Genomic DNA, 20,849 nt, shown 5'->3' with positions numbered 1-20,849 from the left:
ACTGCCCTCTGGGGCAGGCTGTGCTCCTTCTGCTGTGCAGAAACGATTGGATGAAGCTGGATTCTCCCAGAATGGATGTGTGGTGTTTCTGGACATCTCTGCAGCAATAATACCTTTGAGAAATAAACTTCCAACTCCATTAGGCAGAGCTTCAAGAGACAGGGAAATGCAGAAGCTGTTGAAATGCTTGGGTTGCTGGGTATTTTAGTGAAGCGGCAATTTACCCTATTAGAAAAGTTGCTTGAATTGAATCAAATTAAAAGCAAAATATTTATTTTAGTAATAGTGTGTTTAGTTTAGCCCTGGCTTAGTGGGATGTTTTTTACAATTTGGTTTGCTGTAAGTGTTCAGGTTCACATGTTGGGGGTGTGTGTGTGCTCCTAAATTGATGTAACAGCATGTTATATCTAAAACTTTCTTTCCAACTAACTTCATGGTCCTGCAGGTTAGCTTAACCATGTTAGCCCTTCTTGGACATTTTTTTTTAATAGCAGCATCCCAATTTCAAAAAGGGCCATGTATAATTAGACATCTGGCTGCTTGTTTGGCCATCTGCAGTTGCATGAAGCCCCAGTGTTTCAGACACATTTTTTTCTGCCTTGACATTTCACATGTGTTGGAAACAAAGGCTTCCTGGAGCTTGGTAAAAGACAATAAACACAGAGAAGATCTTTTGCTCAGAATTTATGTGCTATTTTCCAGACTAGCAGTTCAGAAATGTCAGATTTAGTCTGACTCCTGACCTTGCTGACAGCGGCTGCACGCTCAGCGCTTTGATGTGAAGACACTGGGTAGGTGCCAAAGGAAGGATTTTGAATCCCAGCTTTGGCTTCTAGTGCTGTAGATCAAAGTCTTCATGCAAGAGAAATAGGGAGGAAAAGCAAGTTTAATTAACTACATTACAGTTTTTTCAAAGTAGATTTGACTCTATAAGCTGATCTGGGATGTAGGAGATCCTTTTCCAGCAGTCATTTGTAATCAGAGTGGCAGTGAGTGATGCCCAATGTCCTCACAGCTGTCACCTCACTGGCTTAGAGTGCTACTACAGGGATGTTAAGAACATGATCCAAGAGCAGCTGGAGAAAGAAGTAATTGAATTTGGACATGCAAAATATAAAACAGTTTCTGCTCCAGACCTCGTGCTAATCTTAAATCACTGCTTTATCTTGTAACTCACAAGTAATTTTGGCCTTTCTGCTGATAAGGTTTCTTGCTGCCTGCCTATGCTGGCGAAGTATCTTTGCTCCACAGACAGCCCCTTCACATCCCTGGAAATCAGCCCAGGAGCTCTGCAAATCCACCTCTACTCATCACTATTCCCACCTCTGGGCTGCCAAATTTGATTTCATCCATGTTCTTTGCTATCTTTTCAGTGAAAATCAACCCAGGTAGGACGAGTTTGTGCCAGCAGGTATTTAGATGGGAGAGGCTGTTATTCAATCCTTCTATAACAGGATTTGCAAGAAGAGGACACAGTTTATAAAACACCCATCTGAGCACCTTCTCTGCTCACCACATCAATCCAACGAGCCTTTTGGCTTACACCAGGCAGGGTTTTGTGCCTTGGAGCTTGTAGCTTTTCATTTCATTTAGTGTTGTCTGTCCATTTCTGTTTGAGACTTTGAAGAGGCAGTGAATAAGTTAATACAGATCTGCTCATACCAGGAAGAAGCAGCAAACACTGCATTCAAAGATGCTGCTCTCTAGGTTTGCTGTTGCTGGGTTTTTTTGGTTTTTTTAAAATGCAGGTAGCTAGGAAGAAATGAGCAAAGGTAGTGTAAGGAAAAAGAATCAATTTTTAAAGTGACCTCTAAAGAGCAGGATGGGAAACCTGTGTCTAAGCAGGAGCTTGAGGAGCCAGATCCATGTGCTTTTTGCCCCCTGTGTAAGGAACTTGCCCCAAATGCTGCATTACAAAAGTATTTCATGCTAATACAAAATAGATGCAGCAAGGCTGAACACCTGATGCACTTCAAAGAAAACCTGACCTACAAAATCAGATTGCTGCAGCTACTTCAGGTAATCAAAGATTATGATGAGTTGTGCATTACTTATTTTTTCTAGTCATTCTCTTGATATACTTTTGGGCTGACACTCTGTTAATGTAAGGTTACTAATAATATAGTTGGTAAAATCATACTGACATAAAATTCCATGTGTAATTAATTATGTGTTTAAGGGTTTTAACATCCTTCAGCTCAAAATCAACCAATGAATCAGTTTCAGTGTGAGTTTATATGGGAAGTGATTGGTACAGCTGATGAAGAATGTGGATTTTATTTTGTTTTTAAATAATGATTAAATTGTAGAAAAAACAGCTTTAATGGCTGCACTGGATTATTTCTGTGGCTCAGAAATTCCGTTGTGCTTTGTGTGGCTGAACAATCAAAGTGAACCCTGGAAAGGCAGGTGCTGGGTCTGAGGCAAACATCAGGGTGCTGCAGCTGAGGCTCACCCAAAAATCCAATAACTGCTGGTCCTGCAGGTGTTTGGGCCAAGCCCCTTTTGGAGACAGCTTTGGGCAAAGCACCTGCCAGTATCTCCTCATCTCCTGGCTGTGACCATCCTGACTGATCCCAGCTTCCCTGCTGTTAGAGCCGAGTGTTCAGGAATCAGGGTAGCAGTGCACCTCTGGCACAAGAAAAGCATCCAGAATAGTGAGGCACACAAATTCCAATACATCCATCTCCCCCACTCCTTGTTTACTGCTAGAGCTTAAGCAAAGGAACTGGTTTGGTTTCTTCACCCTATTTTTGCATACAAACATTGCTTTCACTTCCATGGAGATATGTCTTACATATCCCAGTCCTGGGGGCATTTATGAAAATTAAACATTAATCCTCCTTTGACATTTTAATTTCTGCAGGATCTCTTTTTCTTGGGCACAAGAGACAGGAACTGGCAAAAGTGTGAAGCTTTCAACATGCTGGCTGAAGGCTGATACCAAGGTGAAATCCATGGTGGTTTTGTGGACTCCAGGTGAGAAACTCCTGTTAAGTCTGAATGAGCAAATTCTGTGAGAGCTGAACTTAACAGACCACAAACCAGTTCCTTGTGGTGATTCAGCACTGACCTTGTGAGAAAACAAAGGTGTTAAGGAAGCAACTCATCTTCTTCCTCAGAGAAATACCATGCAGAACCAGGGAGAGTTTTAATTGTACTCTATTTATTCTGAATGAGGAATCCACAGAAGATGTTGCCAAGCAATGTCACAGTTACTGATTTTGTCCCCTAGCAGTGACACCCCACTCAGCAAATGGTACCAACAGGAGACTGAAATGAATGCTACAGGCCAAGTTCCACCAATAAAAGCACCAGTAAGAGATGAGGGCTGCAGAATGCTGAGGTGAATCCATCCAGTTGCTTCAAATGAAGTAACTTATTTCTCTTCCAGCCCCTGTGCAAGCAAGAGGCATTGACAAGACGACTGGGACATGTGAGATGTTTAGTGGCCCTTTGATCAAATCACTAAGGTTAGGGGGGTTTAGGCACTTAAAAATATCCTGTGATCCTACTGGGCATGAGCTAGAGGCAGGAAAAGGCTCAGGTCCAGGAAAAGCTGGGTAAATGCCCCAGGCATCCCTACAGAGATGTGCTGTCAGAAAAATGCCTGTATGGAGAGAGCAGTTCTCAGGAGCCACCTCTTGGTCTGAGGCAGCTACTGTTCCCATTTAAAATACCAGAAAAAGGGTAAAAAGTTTAAAATATAATCACTCAGCTCTTTAAAACCACTCACAAAGTGGTGCCAGATTCATTAAAATGTTTTTCAAAGTGGGAGCTACAGGTGTGTAGCCACAAGAGCTCTGTAGTGTGGATGGTGGGGGACAGGGAGCTCTGAGTTTCCAGCACTGGCTTGCAGGGCCAAAACCATGGAAGGGTTTTTCTAACAGGTAAGCCAAGGAAAAACTCAGGACATCTGTTTGACATCTATTTCTAAGGGTTCAGAGTAATTTCAAAGCCAATGGAGAATGCTCTGTGCCTACAACCCTCTCACACCCCTTTTTGTCCAAGAGCTGAAGACAGCTTGGCATGAACACATCAGAGTATTAATTTATAAGTGCTTATGGAATCTACAGTCATTTCCATTCATGATGATCTGTCACCTAACAGTGAGGTCACTCTTGTGTTGTTAGCTGGAAAGAACAGGCACAACTGTGCATTGCACACAAAGTCTTAGTCAATTAAAAAAAGATCAAAGTTCAATATCCATGCAGTGGCCTGGTGGACTCTTGGCAGATGATATTTTCATCAAAAATTGATTCCCCTACTGATTCATCACTAAAACCTGAATCCTCTTGGCAGTCCAGTATAAATGTGTTTCAGACACAAAAATCCATCCATATGTTGTGAAAAAAATCAACTCCAGGTCACTTAAGACTATTGAGAAATTTTGGTTGTTCTTCTCCTCTTGGTAGAAGCGTTTCTCCACCAATCTTCGGACCTTTTTTCTCCTGGAAACATGAAACATGGAGAAAAGTTGTTAAATGTGTGGTAGGCATCTCCCAAACACTTCTCTGGCAGGAATTATGGTAGGGCTAAATTACCTGACTAAACATTGACAGACCCTTTAGGGACCTTGACATTTTGACTTCTTACAACTTTGTTCAAATGCCATTTCCCCATGGTTAAATAAAACAAAGCTTTGAGAGCAGAAAGCAAAAAGCAGCAGTCCACTATAACACAGCCTGCAGGCACCTGTGTGTACCTGACAAAGTGCAGAGCTGTTGGCTTTGCTGGGAGGGACACAGAACCAAAGAGGGGGACAGAAGTACCACAGGAAGCAGCTGTGAGGTGCTCCCTCACACTCACCTTTAGCATCCCATCTCGCTCCCACTTGAAGAGGCCACAGTTACTGAAAGAGGAAGAGGGCACGTGAGGAACACTGAGCTGTGTTTGCTGCACAGCATGAGGGGACACCAAAGCAGCCCCTCACCCAGCCCATGCTCCTTGGCACAAGGGCCAACATTCCCCTTTCAGGACATGGTGACTCACAACAAGTTACTTGTGAAGGACAGTACCTGTTTCATGAGGCTCATTTCTTACCTGCAGGGCTTTTTTGGAAGCCTGTCAAGGGAGATCGCTCTGCTTCCACAAGGACATTTGAAAAATCTCTTGATGGCGTCATGCCAGAGGTAGTTGTGCTTATCCTGCACACAGGTCTCCAGAGGCTTGAAATAGGTGTAATTACACTGTCAGGGAGGAGAGAGAGAGTGTGTGAGACCTGTTCTGGGGACTGGAAACAGCTGAATGTTCAGAGGAAAGCATCCCTGTCCTCTCCCATCCTGAGGAGCCCAGCAGCTGGATCACCACCCCAGGCTTTGTCCCTGCTCCTAATGCCATCCTGCCCTTGCCACCACCCTGTGGTCCTGCTCCCAGCACTTCATGGGGCACAAGTGTCCCTCTGTGCTATCCCAGAACAGGTAGGGAAGGCAGCAAGAGGGAAAGTTCAGCAGGGGCTGAAACTTTGGAAGGGGGAGGTAATGCTTCCCTTCCTCTCAGGACATTTGGGACAGTCATAAAGCTCCACTCCTATTCCTGATGGCCAAGTCCCTGGAAATGCAGATAGAGAATTCTACCTGAATGTTTTCAAGGACTTTGCTTATTTTTTCATAAAATATGGGGAACTGAGAGTCCTGGTACAAAGCACTTCATGAAAGCAATGGAGAAATTCAGGACAGCAATACCCATGGAACCACTGGCACAAGCACTGAGCTGAGATGAGCACAGCACTGAAGCCTTGCCATGTCTCAGTCACTCTGTGCACAGGCTGCTCTCAGCAACAGGCATAGGAACAAACCATCAATCCCTGCACTGGGCCACAGCCAAGGGAGTGACAGATGGGAGGCTGCAGGATAGTCCTGCACCATTTTGTACAATCCATGTTCCACTCCCCTGCTGGTACCCTGGCTCCCCTTCACTCACTGTTTTACATGTCACAACTCTGCATTTCACTGCTTTAATGTTCCTCATCTTCTCTTCCAGTTCTTCCTTTTTCACCAGGGGCTGAAAGTATTTCTCCTGCAGTTCAGCCTCAACCTGCAGGGCACACAAAATTGGTTGTGAGGACACAGAGAGGGGAGAAGCCACTCCATAAATGGTCCTAGGGCAAATTATTGTCAGGTCTGCTTAAAGCAGACTGCAGTCTGGGAGCAGAGAAACACAACATCTCTCTTGTTTCAAGCAATCCATTATTGTACATGTGCTGTAGCTCACCAGCACTGACACGAGCCACCAATGAAATGCATGAGTGGGAAGGTTTAACAGCAGCAGGAAGTACTGAAATAAGCACATTCCCATGAGGACAGTGCAGAGAGAAGTCAGGTAGGCAGAGGGAATTAATAGGTTCTTAGCCAAAATATTACTCCCCAGAAGACCTTAAAACAACTATGACTTCATGCCAGTAAGTGTCCAAGACAAGAGCCCTGTGCCACTGGAGGTGCTGTAACCCTGGGGAAGTGCTCAGCAGAGACCCCCAGTGTGAACAACCCAACCTCTGAGCTCTCCAGGGCACCTGATGGCATTTCACAGCTGACATGAGCCCCAGATGAAGGTGGCAGCTGGCTTTATGTGGCCCAGATGTCAATAATGAGGGACAAAATAGGCATGTGGCTCATTTGATTTTAAGGCAGAGGGATTTCTTTGATTATCCACCAATAGGAAACTTCACTGATTCTTCCAAACACAACAAAAAAACTGCTGTCAACTGGCAACATGACCTTACCCTGGCTATGGCAGCAGTGCTGACTTGCAGGCACTGTGCCCTGTGTGCCCAGAGACACCCAGCCCTGCTCCTTGGGACGACCTGGAGCCTGGGAGATGTTTGGTGCTTGCTGAAATCATGAGGAGTCCAGTCAGGTCCCCATTCTAAGCCCTCAGTCACAGCTGGAAGGAGGCCATACCTCTTTTAGGACATCTGTGTGCTTGGACTTGGCCTTCAGGATTTTCTGGAACTCTTCTGACTCCAGATAGGCCAGCTGCTGACGCCGTTTCTTTTGGTCAGGCTCCAGTTCATCCATTTCTGGGGAGACAAAAAGGTTCAGTCCTACAAAACAAGGCACTGAAGGCTAAACTTGCTCACTGCAGGAGATTTTGGAAGTCTCAGGTCTCTCAGGCAGATGTTCAGGTCAAACAGCAGCCTTTCATAGTTTGGGAACTTGAAAACAAGTTCAAATATGGCTTCAGAAAAAATAAAAGTATTTTTTAAAAATAACATTGCATCTTCTCTCAAAGCACTGTACTAGGAATTTTCACATTACTCCCAGGAGTGCAAGCAGTGTTCCCTCACTGACTGATGAAGAAACTTTAAAGGGAATTAAACAATTCATCCAAGATCACACAGTAAATCACCAGCAGGCAAACTCAAGTTCCCACAAAAAATTCAGATACCTTCCCAGGTGGGAGGGTTCTTGTTTTCCTTTGGTGAAGTCAGCCTTGCACTGCAGATGCTCAAGTGCCAGAGGAAAGGGAACAGAGATGAACACAGGGAGCTATCAGAGATTACATCTCACACTTTCTCCACAGGGTTAGAGATTTTTTATTCTTTCCAACAAACCCTTGAAGTTCCAAACAGACCTAACTTGGCCTCTTTTCAGCACAGCAATTAAGTCCTTAACCCAGAGCAACTCCTGCTCTGTCAGTAGGACAGAAGCACATTTTTTTCTGTTCTAGAAGCTAACAGTACATACCATTGCCTGCTTCTGCACCTTGTGGCTGAGCAACATTTTTCTCAACCCTTTCAACAACTTCCAGGACATCCTCAGCATCAGTGCGTTTCCTCTTGATGCTGTTTGGGTCTGTTTTAGGAAGAATCTGCCCTTTTGCTCGGAGCCGTCGTATTGCAGCCAGCTAGAAAACAGGAAAGGGCAGGGGAAGAGAGAACATCCACTGGCCTGAGCATGGAGCTGGCTGGAGAGAGTTCCAACAAAATTCCCAGCTCTGACATACACGTAACCTTTAGTGAATTCCCAAACCAGAAAATCACCTCTGCACAGGTGTTACCAGGCCTGGTGTCTCTGCAGCTGAGCTTTACCTGCTTCACAAATCAGTAAGTTTTTCAGAGAAATCAAATCATTTGAGATTTCCATATAAATTGATCATAATTAGGAACTAATAGAAAATTTATTACAACTATTTCTTCTCATACTCCCAGAATGCTAAGACTTCCTCATTCTAGCTGGAAAAGTTTCTTTGACAAACAAATGAACATATTTTTACCAAAAAAAAGATGCAGTTTGTTTTGGCTGGAAAACAAAATTATCCAGACTCATGACACAACACAGCTAAACCAGCTGCTTACCTACCTGTCACACAGAAAACACCTGCCATACACTGCACTAGCAGTGCCAGAGTTTAGCACTCCAGGGATTTTAGGCACAAATCCCTTCCTTTAAGAGATTGACTGAAGGCAAGATGGCAGCATGGACTTTGGCACTGACAGCACCTGTGTGCTGGAATATAGGCCAGTGTGATCCCTCAAATGAGAAACTTCACTAACACCAGAAATGAGCTGACCAATGACTCGTCTTCTACCACAAACCAAATTCCTCTTAACCTCTCTTTAGTACTTAAATGATCTAAAGAGCTGGTACCTTTTTGGCTTCTGCCAGACTGTCTAGCTTTGGCCTTGGAGGAGGAGACTTGTCAAAGAAGAGGATATCTTCTCCTTCTGAGAAGCCTGTACCTAGCCTGGGCCTTTGAGGAGTTGACATTTTTGCAGCTTTGGGAAACTCTGCCCCAGGCACTGGGGAATGGAGGGAGGTCTGTCTGGAGGAGGACGGCAGAGCAGGAGTGCTGGCTTTATCTGTGTTCTGGAGAAACCTTGTAAGACAAGAATAATTCATTCAATTAGGGACAAGTCAGAGATAGAATGGTTTAAGAAACAAATGGGAAGGAATGCAGACTATGATTTTTTACTATTTGGCCTTTAATTGCTAAAAGAAATACACAGCAATTTTGGTATTCAGAAGAAAACAAGACTGGTAAAGGACTCACTGGGGCACTGAAATCAAAAGTGACTTGAACAAGTCAGCAGAAGGAGTGAACGACCAATTGTTTTCAAAGCTAAAATCAGAGAGAGGCATCACACAAAGCTGAGAAGTGTAAACACAGCTATCCTTACAGATACAATAACAGAACCCTTCCTGTGGAAGCCCCTGTGTCTCACCGCCTCTGAATCTCTTCAGATCGCTTTTTTCTGGCCTCCAGCAATTTCTGTTTCTGTTGCTTGAGCAGTGCTGAAGCAGAGATAGACTGGAAGTTTGCCCCTTGCTTCTTTTCAGCATCTGGGAAAAAATAATAAAGCAAAATAAAAAGCCACTTTTTTCAGAAGGAGGTAGAGTGATTTTAGGAGTGGGTCTTCCTTCAGGCAAAAGGACAATACCTGTTTTGGTCCAGTGCTTGGAGAGGTTTCGTGCTCCAAAAGTTGGCTGTGCCAGCAGTTCCCTGAATTCTTCAGAACACTGCAGGGGTCTCTTTGCTGCACCTGAGTGGGAGAGGCAGAAATACAACAGATTTGATGTGAGGAAGGGAAGCAGGCCTGGCTTTTGAGATGTAAAGTTGTCTAGGTTGGAAGAAACCCTTGCAGGTCAGCTGACCACTTCCTCAGAGCAAGACCAACCTTTACATTATATTTGGTTGCCCAAGGTCTTGTCATTTGTCACAGACATTTCTGTCCCTCTCACTCAGCTCCTCAGCAGTCTTGGCTGTCTGTGTTACTCCCACCATTCCCATTTTCAGGATGCTTGACAGTCCTGAAGGCTGCACACTTTATCCCTGAAGAATTCACAGCAGCTAAAAGCTGCATGGACATACACTATGTTGTCTGAAATGGAGGCAACTAACAGATGGAACTGAAAGATGTAAATAAGACTAAGTGGCACCTAGAAGACAGTTTGAATAATCTGTCACCTGCTATCCAAGGAGCATAAAGAGTGTAATATTAAATGCTTTACAGAAACCAAACAGAGGCAGGGAAGACTGATGACATCCCAGGGGCTACAAAAGAAACATGCTTTGACACAAAAGAAAAGCACTAGAAACAAGGTGGGTTTTCAGGAGGGTGCCTGCATTGCAGACCTGACTGATTTATACTTAGTATTCCTTAGAAGCTTTCAAGCTGACAGAAATAATTTATTTTAATCAAATAAAATAAATCCTTTGGTTCAAAGTTCTTGAAACTTCCAATTCCCATTAATCTGGCAAAGATCTTCTGTCACTATCCAAAGACAGAACAGGAGACTTTATCTGGGGGCACTGATGAAAAAAGATGCATGAAGCCACACAGTTGCTTATTAAATTTGCCTTGAAACTGTGATCTCAAGAGGGAAGAGTTTTGACCAGCTGAGGAAGCTGCCTGCAAATGACCCCTTCTGAACAAAGTACTGCCAGGTTCAGTCAGTGATAGAAGGCCCTGGGACAAGCTGGAAACACCTAAGGAGTGAAGAGACTACTTGAGTAATCAGGTACCAATTTTCTGCTTGGTTTCCTGGACAATTGCATCAGCTCCTCTCACGACCAGGTTGGAGAGAGTGGTTTGAATCTTCCTTTTGGGCACAGCAGCTGATGCACTAGAAAGAGGAAACAAATCCAGAACATCAGAGTTTTCCCAGGACAGAAGCCTGAATACTAGCCCAGTGGAACAGCAAAACTCCAGCCACCCTAAAGGGCCAGCTGTCTTTTTGGAAGGATGTGAATCTAAATCCAAATTCCAGCATAATGTTTGGGATCTCCCATTTCTCCCTTTGTTGAGATATGTATTTCCTATGCACTGCAGAAAAACTAAACATAGATCAAAGCTTTGCTTTGCTCACAGGTCGTTCCAGGGATGGAAAGGAGGTTGGAATTGCATCATTACTGTGGAGTCACACCAGGTATCAGAGGGCAGTGGTAAGGGAATAAAAGCTGTGTCCAAGCACAGGGCTGGATCCAGCTGTGACTCAGCTCTTTCCACATCTGTCTTCATGGGATTTGGATAAAGGACCTGGCCCCTATGAGATGCATACTGATATTGGTCAGTCCTGTTTCCTCATTAACCCAGAGTGACACTGTATTAATTCAGCCAGGGAAGACACGAGGAGATACAGAAAACACTGACTCTGGGACTAAATGCAGTAAGCTTTAAGAAAATAACTACAATCTCAGAGACTCAAATGCTTGGGATCTCATGATCTCAAAGTCCATTAATCTACTGAAACACAAAACTGCCTGGCTTCACATCACAGTATTAATGTAGAGGTAAAAACAACCCTTACCACATCTTAGCACCAACTTAAAATTTTCCTGTCAAAGAGCAGCTCTGTTACCCCATGTGGCCAGTAGGATTATGCCAAGTGTGGGGCTTTATTCCTGTCTGGTGAACGTAGTTAAGGCAAAGGCATTCTCTAAATGTATAGAGTCCCTTAGACATAGCTTCAGGCTCCCTTGTACATGTGAGGGAAATTCTGTTCAAAAGCAAGGGAAATAAATGGTTTATCTTACACTGAGGCTGCATATGCTGCTGAAGAGACTCCTCCATAGTAAAACCCATCCTGACACAGCCTCTCCTTCAAAGTGGGATTTTTCCGACCAGCTTTTCTGGGAATGCGGCCACCGGAAAAGGTGGACTGCAGATCCGCCCGCTTCGAGCTGAGCTTCTTGTACTGGGACTGGATGTGGTACTGACAGTACTCACAGTCATTCTGAAAAGAAACGGGAGAAGCTGTTACAGAACACCAGCAATTACAGTTTCCTTCATTCCTCTCACCCACATGCACCTTGTATGGCTAAAATGAAGTAACATCTCTACTGTGGTACTCCAGCATTTGATCATCTAAGCAAAAAAAATGCCCACACTCAAGCAGTGAAAAACAAAGCCAAAATTGCCTATACTAATCACTGGAAACAACCCTGTGCATCAAGGAATTTTAAGGCCATTCCTTGAAGTCAACTCATTTCCCACCCAGGACCTCTTGCCCAGATTCTGTATTCTTGACTCTACTCAGTTTTTTATGTACTGTCTGCACAGCCTCCTCCTGGACTGGGTCTGCAATCACAGACTGGACTGGCTGCCGGTACCTTCTGCATTTTTCTTCTTCCCACTTCCCACACTTCCAGCTCCTCCCCAGTTCTTCATTCCTTCATTTTTTCTCCTCCTTCTGACACCCTACTATCTACAACCCTTCTGACTCAGACAAGATTTCTTTCAGGTATCACACCATCACCACAACCATGAAGTAACATAATCCACAAGTCCTTTAAACTAGTACAAGGCAATAATGTCCTAAAAGAAGGATCCCAAAACTTTTTTCTCATTTCTGGTGCCCCACATACAGGTGTAAGTATCCTAACAGCTTGCAGGTATGCTGGACAAGGGAGCTCATTAGGTGAAAATCATTCCAAAAAAATAGCCATTCCCAAAAATAATCTTGTGTTGTTTTTCTCTGGATGAGTTTTCTGGTGCAGTGCAAGGAAGTTTGCTCTGGAGCAAAGGAGAGTGAAAGGGTGTGGCATCATGGGTCAATACCATCTCCTTTCACTGCAGCACCAGCCTTGCATTCAGGGAAATCCCCTGCACAATGACAACACAGAAACCGCTCCTCTGGGTTCCATTTCTCACTTTCTCCACCCACTTGAATTAGTTGCAATTCAAGATCCAGAAACAAGTAAGAAAAGTCAGAGTATCAGTACAAAATCAGCAGCCAGGTTATCACCAGCAGCTTAGGAATGAATGCCCTGACTATTGAGATACAGACCAGGTTCACAATCTGTGTACAAGGATCACCATTCTTCTTCCTGGCTTTGCAGGTGCCCATATCCAGAGCTTCTCCCATGAGGAGGATCTTCTGGGGATGGTCAACAGACAAACACACCTAGAGAGAAATCAGAACACTCTGGATAGGCTCTTTCTAGATGTCACTGCTTTGTCTCTGATCTGGGTCAGTACCTCTGGTACTAACAATGTAGTCTTAAAATGCAGGCCTAGCTTAAGAAAGCCACATGTCCTATTCAGATTGAGAAATGGCTCAGTTAAAAAGGAAAAAAATGAAATTATTTCTCGCAAAGAGATGAAAGACATTTGAGTTGTATGCTCAGAGCCTCAGGAAACCAAAAAACACCTAAGGCAGTTCTAATTGTGCTGTAAATGAACCTGTACAGCTGCTTGGCTCTGACACCATCATGACCCCCACATCCAGCAAGGGATGGGAGGAAGAGCTGTACCAGGGCTCTCTGTCCTTCTCCAAATGTCTTGGTGCAATCAAAACTGAGTCCTGTGCAAGAAGAGTGTCTGCTTCACACCACCAAATACAGCAGGGACTGTGTCTGTAGCCAAGGGACAATTTCAGAAGTCACTTTTAATGTAGCAATAAATGGGAACATTTTAGCTAGGAAGAGCCATTCTTGACAGTTAAATGCAGCCCTCCAATTAAATCTGCTGTGCCTTTCTGCTCACCAACGGGACTATCTACTGCTTATTCATGCTAATTTAAGCAATTATATAGCTTAAAAGATAATTAATGAGAGCCTTAATTTTTCTATTTGGAGAATTTAACATGCAGAACACTACATGATCAGCAACTAGACTGAAATTCCCCTTGACAGAAGTAACTGGAAACAGGTTACATTCCAGTGCAATTGAAAATATGGTAATTTATTAGCAAAATGAAGCCATCTTAAATGTTTTGCATGTTCTGCATTTATAAATAATCGATTCAACAAGTGTACTACTATGTATCAGCTGACATATATTTACATGTTTGTTTAATAAATCAAATATTGTTGCCTCTCTGTTGTGATTTTTGAACCAGAAACATTTTGTAATCGTATCTCATGCTTGAATTAGAAGAGAGAAAATGTGGTGCTCCACCTTTTTCAGCTTTGAGAGACCTCTAGGCTGAAATAGGTGTTACACTGAAGTCGCTGAATAAACTGAAATGAAAAACTCTCTGTATTTGTGGAAGAGCCAACTGCTACTGAGAGCAAATTAAAAACTGGAATAAACTCTGGGTTTAAATGGTTAATAGGACTTTTTGAAGTTCAGTCTCCCAGGAGGCCAGGAGCACATACACACCATGCAACTACCTGAATGCAATTCAAACTGTTGGGCAGACTGAAGATGTGCTGTAAAGCGAAATCTCAGCCAAACATGAAAAGGTTCAGCTATAGGTTTTTATCTACAGCTGAATGAAAAATCCTCTCACCTCATCTGAGCCTTCTTTAGGTTTCATGGGGTTGGCATTGAGCAGGCCAATGACGGTGCCTTGGTCAGTCTTCCAGTGCTCCTTGTGGACTTCTCCAAACAGGAAGAGCGAGACGCACTCAGTGAGGTCCCGCAGGTCGTTCAGCCGCCAGATGCTGAAGGTCCTGCCCTGGAACAGACATTCCCTTTCCTTCAGCTTTGCTGCAGACACACTGACTGCATCCCCTCTGGCTGTTTCTTCTAAAGAGCTATTCTGACTTTCTCCCTCCCAAGGTTTTAATGATTTAGAAAAGCACAATTTGTAACCTCAGTAGAGCTTACATACAGTACCTCCAGCCATCTGTGTTGCCAGTTTCTGGGGTCAAAAAAGGCCAAAATAGCAAATAATTCTGCTACTACCAAACTTTCTGATATCAAAGCTGGGCAGCACATTTGTTTCTGAATAAAGAGGTTTTTACCCCACTGAACACACAAAACCATTGCATATGCAGATCACTTTAATCAGTGATTTCTAGGACACATAGGATAGGATAGGACACATACAATACTGGATGAAACCAGACAAGCCAAGATCTTTAATACAGAAATTTTCCATTAACTACATGAATTGGCTGATTAAGTTGAAGATCTCTAGGGAAGTTTCTCAGGAAAGACCACCAGCATTTCACTTGAACTCTGCAGGGATACAATGAAGTTACTTACATTATTTGCGCTCTGAGGAGTGACCTTCTTCACTATGACTCCAAATGTTACCCAGTCTATTTCCTCCAGATTTTCAGTAGCAAGTTTGTTCTTCAGCTGAGACAGTCGGATGAGCTTCCTGTTAGCCATTTTCCTGTCCATTTCGGCTGAAGACACCCGGGGTTTTCTAGATCCAGTGAAAGCAAGTAAAAAAACAACACATCCATTGGCACAAATGGACAATCAAAACCAACCAGCATTTCTCTGGGGAGACAACATCTTGCTGCAAAACACCTCTGTGCCTTGCTTCACCCTGAGGCCACTTGAAATAAAACCCCCCATATCAGAAAGTTACTGATAACAGTTTTTGTCCAAATAGCTGCATGGCAACTCAGCCCCAAGCCTACATTAACTCTGCTCATTTCAGACTAACCAAGAATGGCTGACTGAGCTGGGAGTACAGCAGGGTTCTGGTGAGGACACCGTGAGGATTCGGAGTCCTCTTGTGGCCACAGTGAGTATAGGGATGGTGAGTGGCTCCTGAGGCTCCTGTGTGCAGCAAAAACTGGCTCAGCTGGGCTTTGCACATGGCCACTGCTTCCCTGCTCTGCCACTGAGATATCCCAGTGCTAATGCAATGAGAGCCTTTCTGTTAGAAAAGAGCAGAAGTGAATACAGAAACGTGGTACTAAGCCAAAAGTCAATGTTACATGATTACTGATCAACCAGACAGTGCTGTGGCTTTGTGTTACATCCCTTCATGACAAGTGACTAATCTGACATGGTTAAACCATGCATATACATTATGTTTTCTTTGCCTTTACTGGAGGGGTTGTCCCCAGACAGGGCTCAGAGTTGGGCTGCTGACCTTAGTCTCAGTCCTGAGAAGGTTTCCACAGACACTGGCTGCGTGGCTGCACTGGAGCATGCGGGCACGTGAGGAGTCTTCTCTCTGGTCACCTTACTGGGTGTGTTCCCTACGGCAGGCTTGAGAGGCTGGAACGCCAGACTGAGGACTTGCCGTGGAGGAGGAATCTTGTTCTCTTTAGCAGAAGAAAAAAGGCATAGCTCCCATTACAAAGAATGCAATAATTAACTTAATAATTAATTAACAAGCTCTCTGCCACTGTGAGCAGATCACTCTTGGTGCACTGAGTAGTGTAACACTGTCCTGGATGTGTCCACACCACTGCTGGGAACTATAAGCTTTTGACAGAAGCTCAGTGTCTTTAGTAAAAGGTAGACTGAGAATGGTACCTGCTGAGGATGATTTTGATTTCTGGATTCCTTGCTTGGCAGGTGGCAAAGGATTGCCCAGCTGGGCTGAGAAGCATGGTGATTCTTGCAGCTTCTGAACTTTCCTTTCCTTTAAGGGTGGACAGGGAGATTTACCTGGCCAAGGGAACAAAAAAAACAATGAGACTTCAGGATCTGGACTCAGACTCTAAGCACTGTTCCAAACTGTGTAATTCCTGAATAACAATCCCAAGTCAGTACCCCACATGGAAAACTTTCAGCTAAGTTGTCAGCTGAAATGCAACAGCTGAAAAAGCACCGAAGACTCTTCCCCATGACAACTTAAGACTTTGGATGTCACTGCAGCCTCGAAGCTGTGGAAAGTAGAAACATCCCCTGTTTTGCAATCTTTCCATGAAGCTTCATTACAACATCCAGCACACTCTAGCAACAAACACAGCTGCATATACCGGGTGTACCAACATCTGCCAGTAAGAAGGGACACCTCAAGAAGAGTCTGGAGCACTTAGTCATGAAACCTGTCCAATGCAGAATTAATCCATGATGCAGAGACCAAAACTGATTTAATCTGTAGCTGTAGAAACAACCTGTCTGGGAATACACCAGACCACCAGTCCTCCTTGCTACTTAGGATTACTTTGCGTCCTGCCTATAAACTCACATGGGTAAGCCAATAAATCATAAATCCATTTAATTAGTTTCATTACCAGGGGTTTTCTTCTCAGGACCTGAACTGGATTGCTGCCCAAGAGCAGTCTTCTGCAACTGCTCCTGTAACGTCTTCATCTGTTCTTGCAATTTTCTCAGCTCAGCTAGGAAAGGAAGGAGAAGAAAAAGGATAATAATGAAGACAGTAGGAAGCCACTGCACACGGGGATTTATGAGATCCCTGGAAGTCTGGCAGTTTTACTGCATCATGGAAACCTAAAGGAAGACTTGAGTCATAATGCAGATTTACTTGATTCTACATAGCTCATAGTGAAGGCAAACTTTTCTATACAGCCTCGAGCTGGGTCCTCTCTTAAAAATATTTTACTTCATTATGGTGTGTTCCTTCCCATGTTGAATACAACTTTCCTGCTCACCATAAGACAACTTCAATGGCTGATGATTGCACTCCTTAGCATGAAGAAGTACTTCCTCATATAATCAAATACACAGCCTGGACACAGGAAAGCTGTGGCCAGCTCTGCTTCCACAATGACTTCCACCCTGGTAGGGCAGAACCTCCTGTCAGTAATCTGAAGGAAGGGAAGGAACTGGTGGTTCAGATGGCATCAGATACCATCCTGGCTGGTGAAAGATGCCAGGATGGTATCTGATGCCCTGAAGACTGAGGGCCAAGATTGCTCTTCATCAGACAAGGCACAGGTACACAGACAACCTTCCCTGTGCTACTCAGCACAGCTCTGTTCATCTCCCTGCCTTACTTAAGTCCTCTTTCTTTTGGGAAAACAGGTTTGGTGAGTTTGGCCACTGGATGCTGAAAACTGAACTTGGAAACTTTCACAAGACCTTTCAGTATTTCCTCTCCAGCCATCATCAAGAAGGGGCAGGCAATGCCTCCTGACTGTTAGCTCTCTAGAGACAGAATATATCAAACAAAACAGATCAAAGATGCTGTTGCAGAAACCTTGCAGTTCTTCATTGGTTTTCTCCTTCGCCTGACTGGGAGCTGAGGTGGGGACAGCTTTCTGTGCCTCCTCCTCTTCCAGCAGGTCATCTACATCTCCAAAGAGTGTAGCCAAGTTCTCCTTCTGCTCATCAATCATGCTGTCCTCTGCATCAACCTCCTCAGTGTAGGATGCATCATCTTCCGCATCAAAGAGCTCATCGTACTCATCTGGTTCTCCATCTTCATCCTCAGGAGCATCTTCCTCCTCAGCAGAATTCCTCTCCTCAGTTGCTTCGTTTTCTTCCAGAAGAGAAGCCAACAGATCCAAGTCATCATCAGCTAAGGCAAAAATGAGACTCAGAGTTATTTCTGTCAAGTTAAAAAAAAGCAGCTAAGGAATAAACATTCAAGACACCTTGACTACAAGCTAACGACAACTGAAACTAAATCAGAGCACTAAGTAGCATTTTTTAAAAAAATATATTTCATGTTTAACTAAAGGCATCTAGAGCAGCTTCTGGCTGTGAGGCCAGATGGAAATGTAGGTGCAGATGCTCTCAGCTCATGGCACAGGCTGGAAAGTCAGCAGAAGACTTGCCAGCTACTCAGCACTGGCTTTTCCTCCTATGCAGTTCCTTGAGCAGCAGCTGCTGTTACACAGAAAAGCCTGGAACCTGTAAACATGCAGCCAACAGAGACACTCATGTGGCTTTTGCCATATGCAAGGCAGGCAACAAAGCACATCCTCAGAAACGGTTTACTCCCGGAGAAACACAGAGAACAAAGAAATAGGGAGAAAAATGGAGAAGAGATAAGTACAGAGAGAAGAATGGGACAGACAGAGCAGAAATGAAAATCTGAGCAAACCAAGAAACTGATTTAGCCTTTGCTGCTGAGGAAAACACCAAACCAGGGAAGGCAGAGCAGCCTCACAGGAAAGTGACAAGAAAGAAAGCAAGAGACAACCTCAAAGGACTCAGCCTCAAGCAAGAGGCAACCTCAAATAAACTCACTGGAGTGTAAATTCCTTTGCTAAAAGCCTCACCAGGTTTTCTGAACACTTGAATTTATTAGCTAGCAGGTTGATAAGAAGAAAAGTTTCCCACTGAAAGGAAAATAATTTTCTCACTTACCATCCATAGTTTCACCGGGATTTCTTCAAGAACCCCTCAAGGCAAAATATTCTGTTATGGGGAGAACAAAAATGATGCTGTTAAAGTACATATACCATATCTAGAAATATACATTTTGTGTTCAGGCTCCTTGTTTCACAACTTGCAATCTACCAGCTTGGTTTTGTTTACAGCCACAGATGAGAACTCCACTCAATTTAAAACCCTCACATACATCTTCTACATCAAAAGTCTGACCCATGCTGAACCTGCTGCAGTGTAAGGACACTACTTTTATAAAAAAAGCCCATTACAAACACAGAATTTAAGAAATGCCTACCACGTTCTCATAGTAATAACCATTTCCACCTCACCTGATTACACTGAGTACACCATAATTACAACTAGCATTTAACTAGTTATTAAAGTCTAACAGTTGTTATTATCAAAAGTGTACATTCTGCGTTTCTCACAGCTTCTCAATGGGTCCGTGGAATAAAAATCAGCACGGGCGGACATGAATGGGCCAGGGAAGCTTGGATAAGAAAGATGGATATCCACCGAGGCCAAACGAGTCACAAACTCGAAACCGTGCTTACAGACTTCCCTGTTGCAGAACCTTTTGTTTCGCCCGCCTTTGATAGCTTTCTCACGCTCCAAAATTCATTTTCAGCCACCCTGCTTCACTCGCACGAGCAGGCAAGGCCGGTGACCGCCGCGGACCCCGCGCTTTCCCCTCACGGCTCCCTCACCCGGCAGAACCCCGACCTCCTGCGGCTCCCCGACCCTCGGCTCCGGCTCCGTGTGCCCGGGATGGCTCCGTGTGCCCGGGATGGCTCCCTGTGCCCCGGGATGGCTCCCTGTGCCCCGCTTTTCCAGCTCTTCCCGCTCTCCCCGCTCCCCTCACACGCCCCGCTCACCGCCGCGCGCGCCGCCGCTACCCGCCAGAATTCGGACCGGCCCCGCCCCTTCCCGCGCATGCGCGCACGCGCCATCTTTGGTGCTGGCAGCCGCGGCCATGCCCGGCGCCATCTTGGCTGCGGGCGGGCGCCCGCTGAGGGGTGGCGGTGACGGCCTGGGGGTCACGGAATCGATGGGATTGGAAAAATCCTGTCGAGTCCAACCTATAACAGATCACGGCACTAACTGTCACGTTCGCACTTTCTTTAAACATCTGCAAGGACGGTCACTCTACCAATGTCGATTCACGCTTTCTGTGAAGAAATTGCTCCCACTGTCCAACCTAAGCCTCCCCTGGTGCAGCCTGAGGCCATGTCCTGTCATGGTGTTGCCTGGGAGAGGAGCCCGACACCCACCTGGCTACCTTCTCATCAGGGAGGTGCAGAGAGTGAAAAGGTCCCCCCTGAGCCTCCTTTTCCCCAGGCTGAGCCCCCTCAGCTCCCTCAGCTGCTCCTCTTCAGATCCGTGCTCCTTCCCCAGCCCCACTGCCCTTCTCTGGACACTCTCCAGCCCCTCAATGCCCTTGCTGGGCTGAGGGGCCAGAAATGGACACGGGATTCAAGTTGTGGCCACATCAATGCCCACAACAGAGGGAAGAATCACACCCTTGGTTGTGCTGGACACATTATTCCTGATAAAGGCTCTGGGCGAGCCCATTTGGCTGCAGAGTTGCCCCTGTCTGGGCAGAGTGGCCTCAGGATTACCTAAACAATGTCAACACTTGCTTCACACCCCCAAATTCAATCCTTGTTATTGTCACATGCAGTGGACAACATTTTGTAGGTTGGTCAGTTTTGCTTTGGTATAACTGTAATTCTGTGAAAAATAGTTCTGAGCATGTACAAGCTCATTGCTGGACTGCAGTTAGTAATGACAGCAAAAAATAATCTTCCGTGTAACATGAACAGGTTTCTGTGTATTGTGGCTTTATTCTTTGCAGTTCTTCACCCCTCCTGATTTGTACCAATAGACCTGCTCTTCTATCTTTCTATGAAGACCTATTTCACCTAATGCCCATGTTTTCCTGTTAGCACTCCTGTGCTAACATCCC

The 20,849-nt window shown here is 44.8% G+C and overlaps 1 protein-coding gene across 4 annotated transcripts; it reads right to left on the bottom strand.

Annotated features, from left to right (window-relative positions):
- Positions 1–3,149: 3,149 nt before the first annotated feature.
- Positions 3,150–20,176, bottom strand: MCM10 (minichromosome maintenance 10 replication initiation factor). Of its 4 annotated transcripts, none has more exons than XM_064421788.1 (20): positions 20,155–20,176; positions 18,860–18,910; positions 17,745–18,065; positions 16,819–16,923; positions 16,112–16,246; positions 15,723–15,897; positions 14,876–15,041; positions 14,175–14,342; positions 12,729–12,845; positions 11,476–11,675; positions 10,465–10,565; positions 9,380–9,481; positions 9,164–9,281; positions 8,589–8,817; positions 7,686–7,845; positions 6,900–7,018; positions 5,923–6,036; positions 5,044–5,189; positions 4,810–4,852; positions 3,150–4,451 (listed from the first exon to the last, which is right to left on the bottom strand). In XM_064421788.1, the coding sequence occupies exons 2-20, from the start codon at positions 18,864–18,866 to the stop codon at positions 4,368–4,370; spliced, it is 2,610 nt and encodes an 869-aa protein (XP_064277858.1). In that variant the 5' UTR covers positions 18,867–18,910; positions 20,155–20,176; the 3' UTR covers positions 3,150–4,367. The 4 variants fall into 4 exon arrangements, with proteins under 4 accessions (XP_064277858.1, XP_064277856.1, XP_064277855.1 ...); XM_064421786.1 differs by lacking the exon at positions 20,155–20,176 and adding an exon at positions 19,759–19,804; XM_064421785.1 differs by lacking the exon at positions 20,155–20,176 and adding an exon at positions 19,591–19,696.
- Between the last annotated feature and the right edge of the window lie 673 nt (positions 20,177–20,849).

Source organism: Passer domesticus, chromosome 5 (assembly GCF_036417665.1).
Source record: "Passer domesticus isolate bPasDom1 chromosome 5, bPasDom1.hap1, whole genome shotgun sequence".
Lineage (NCBI taxonomy): Eukaryota > Metazoa > Chordata > Aves > Passeriformes > Passeridae > Passer > Passer domesticus.
The sequence above is the reverse complement of the archived record's forward strand: the minus strand, read 5'-3'. Positions and strand labels throughout refer to the sequence as shown.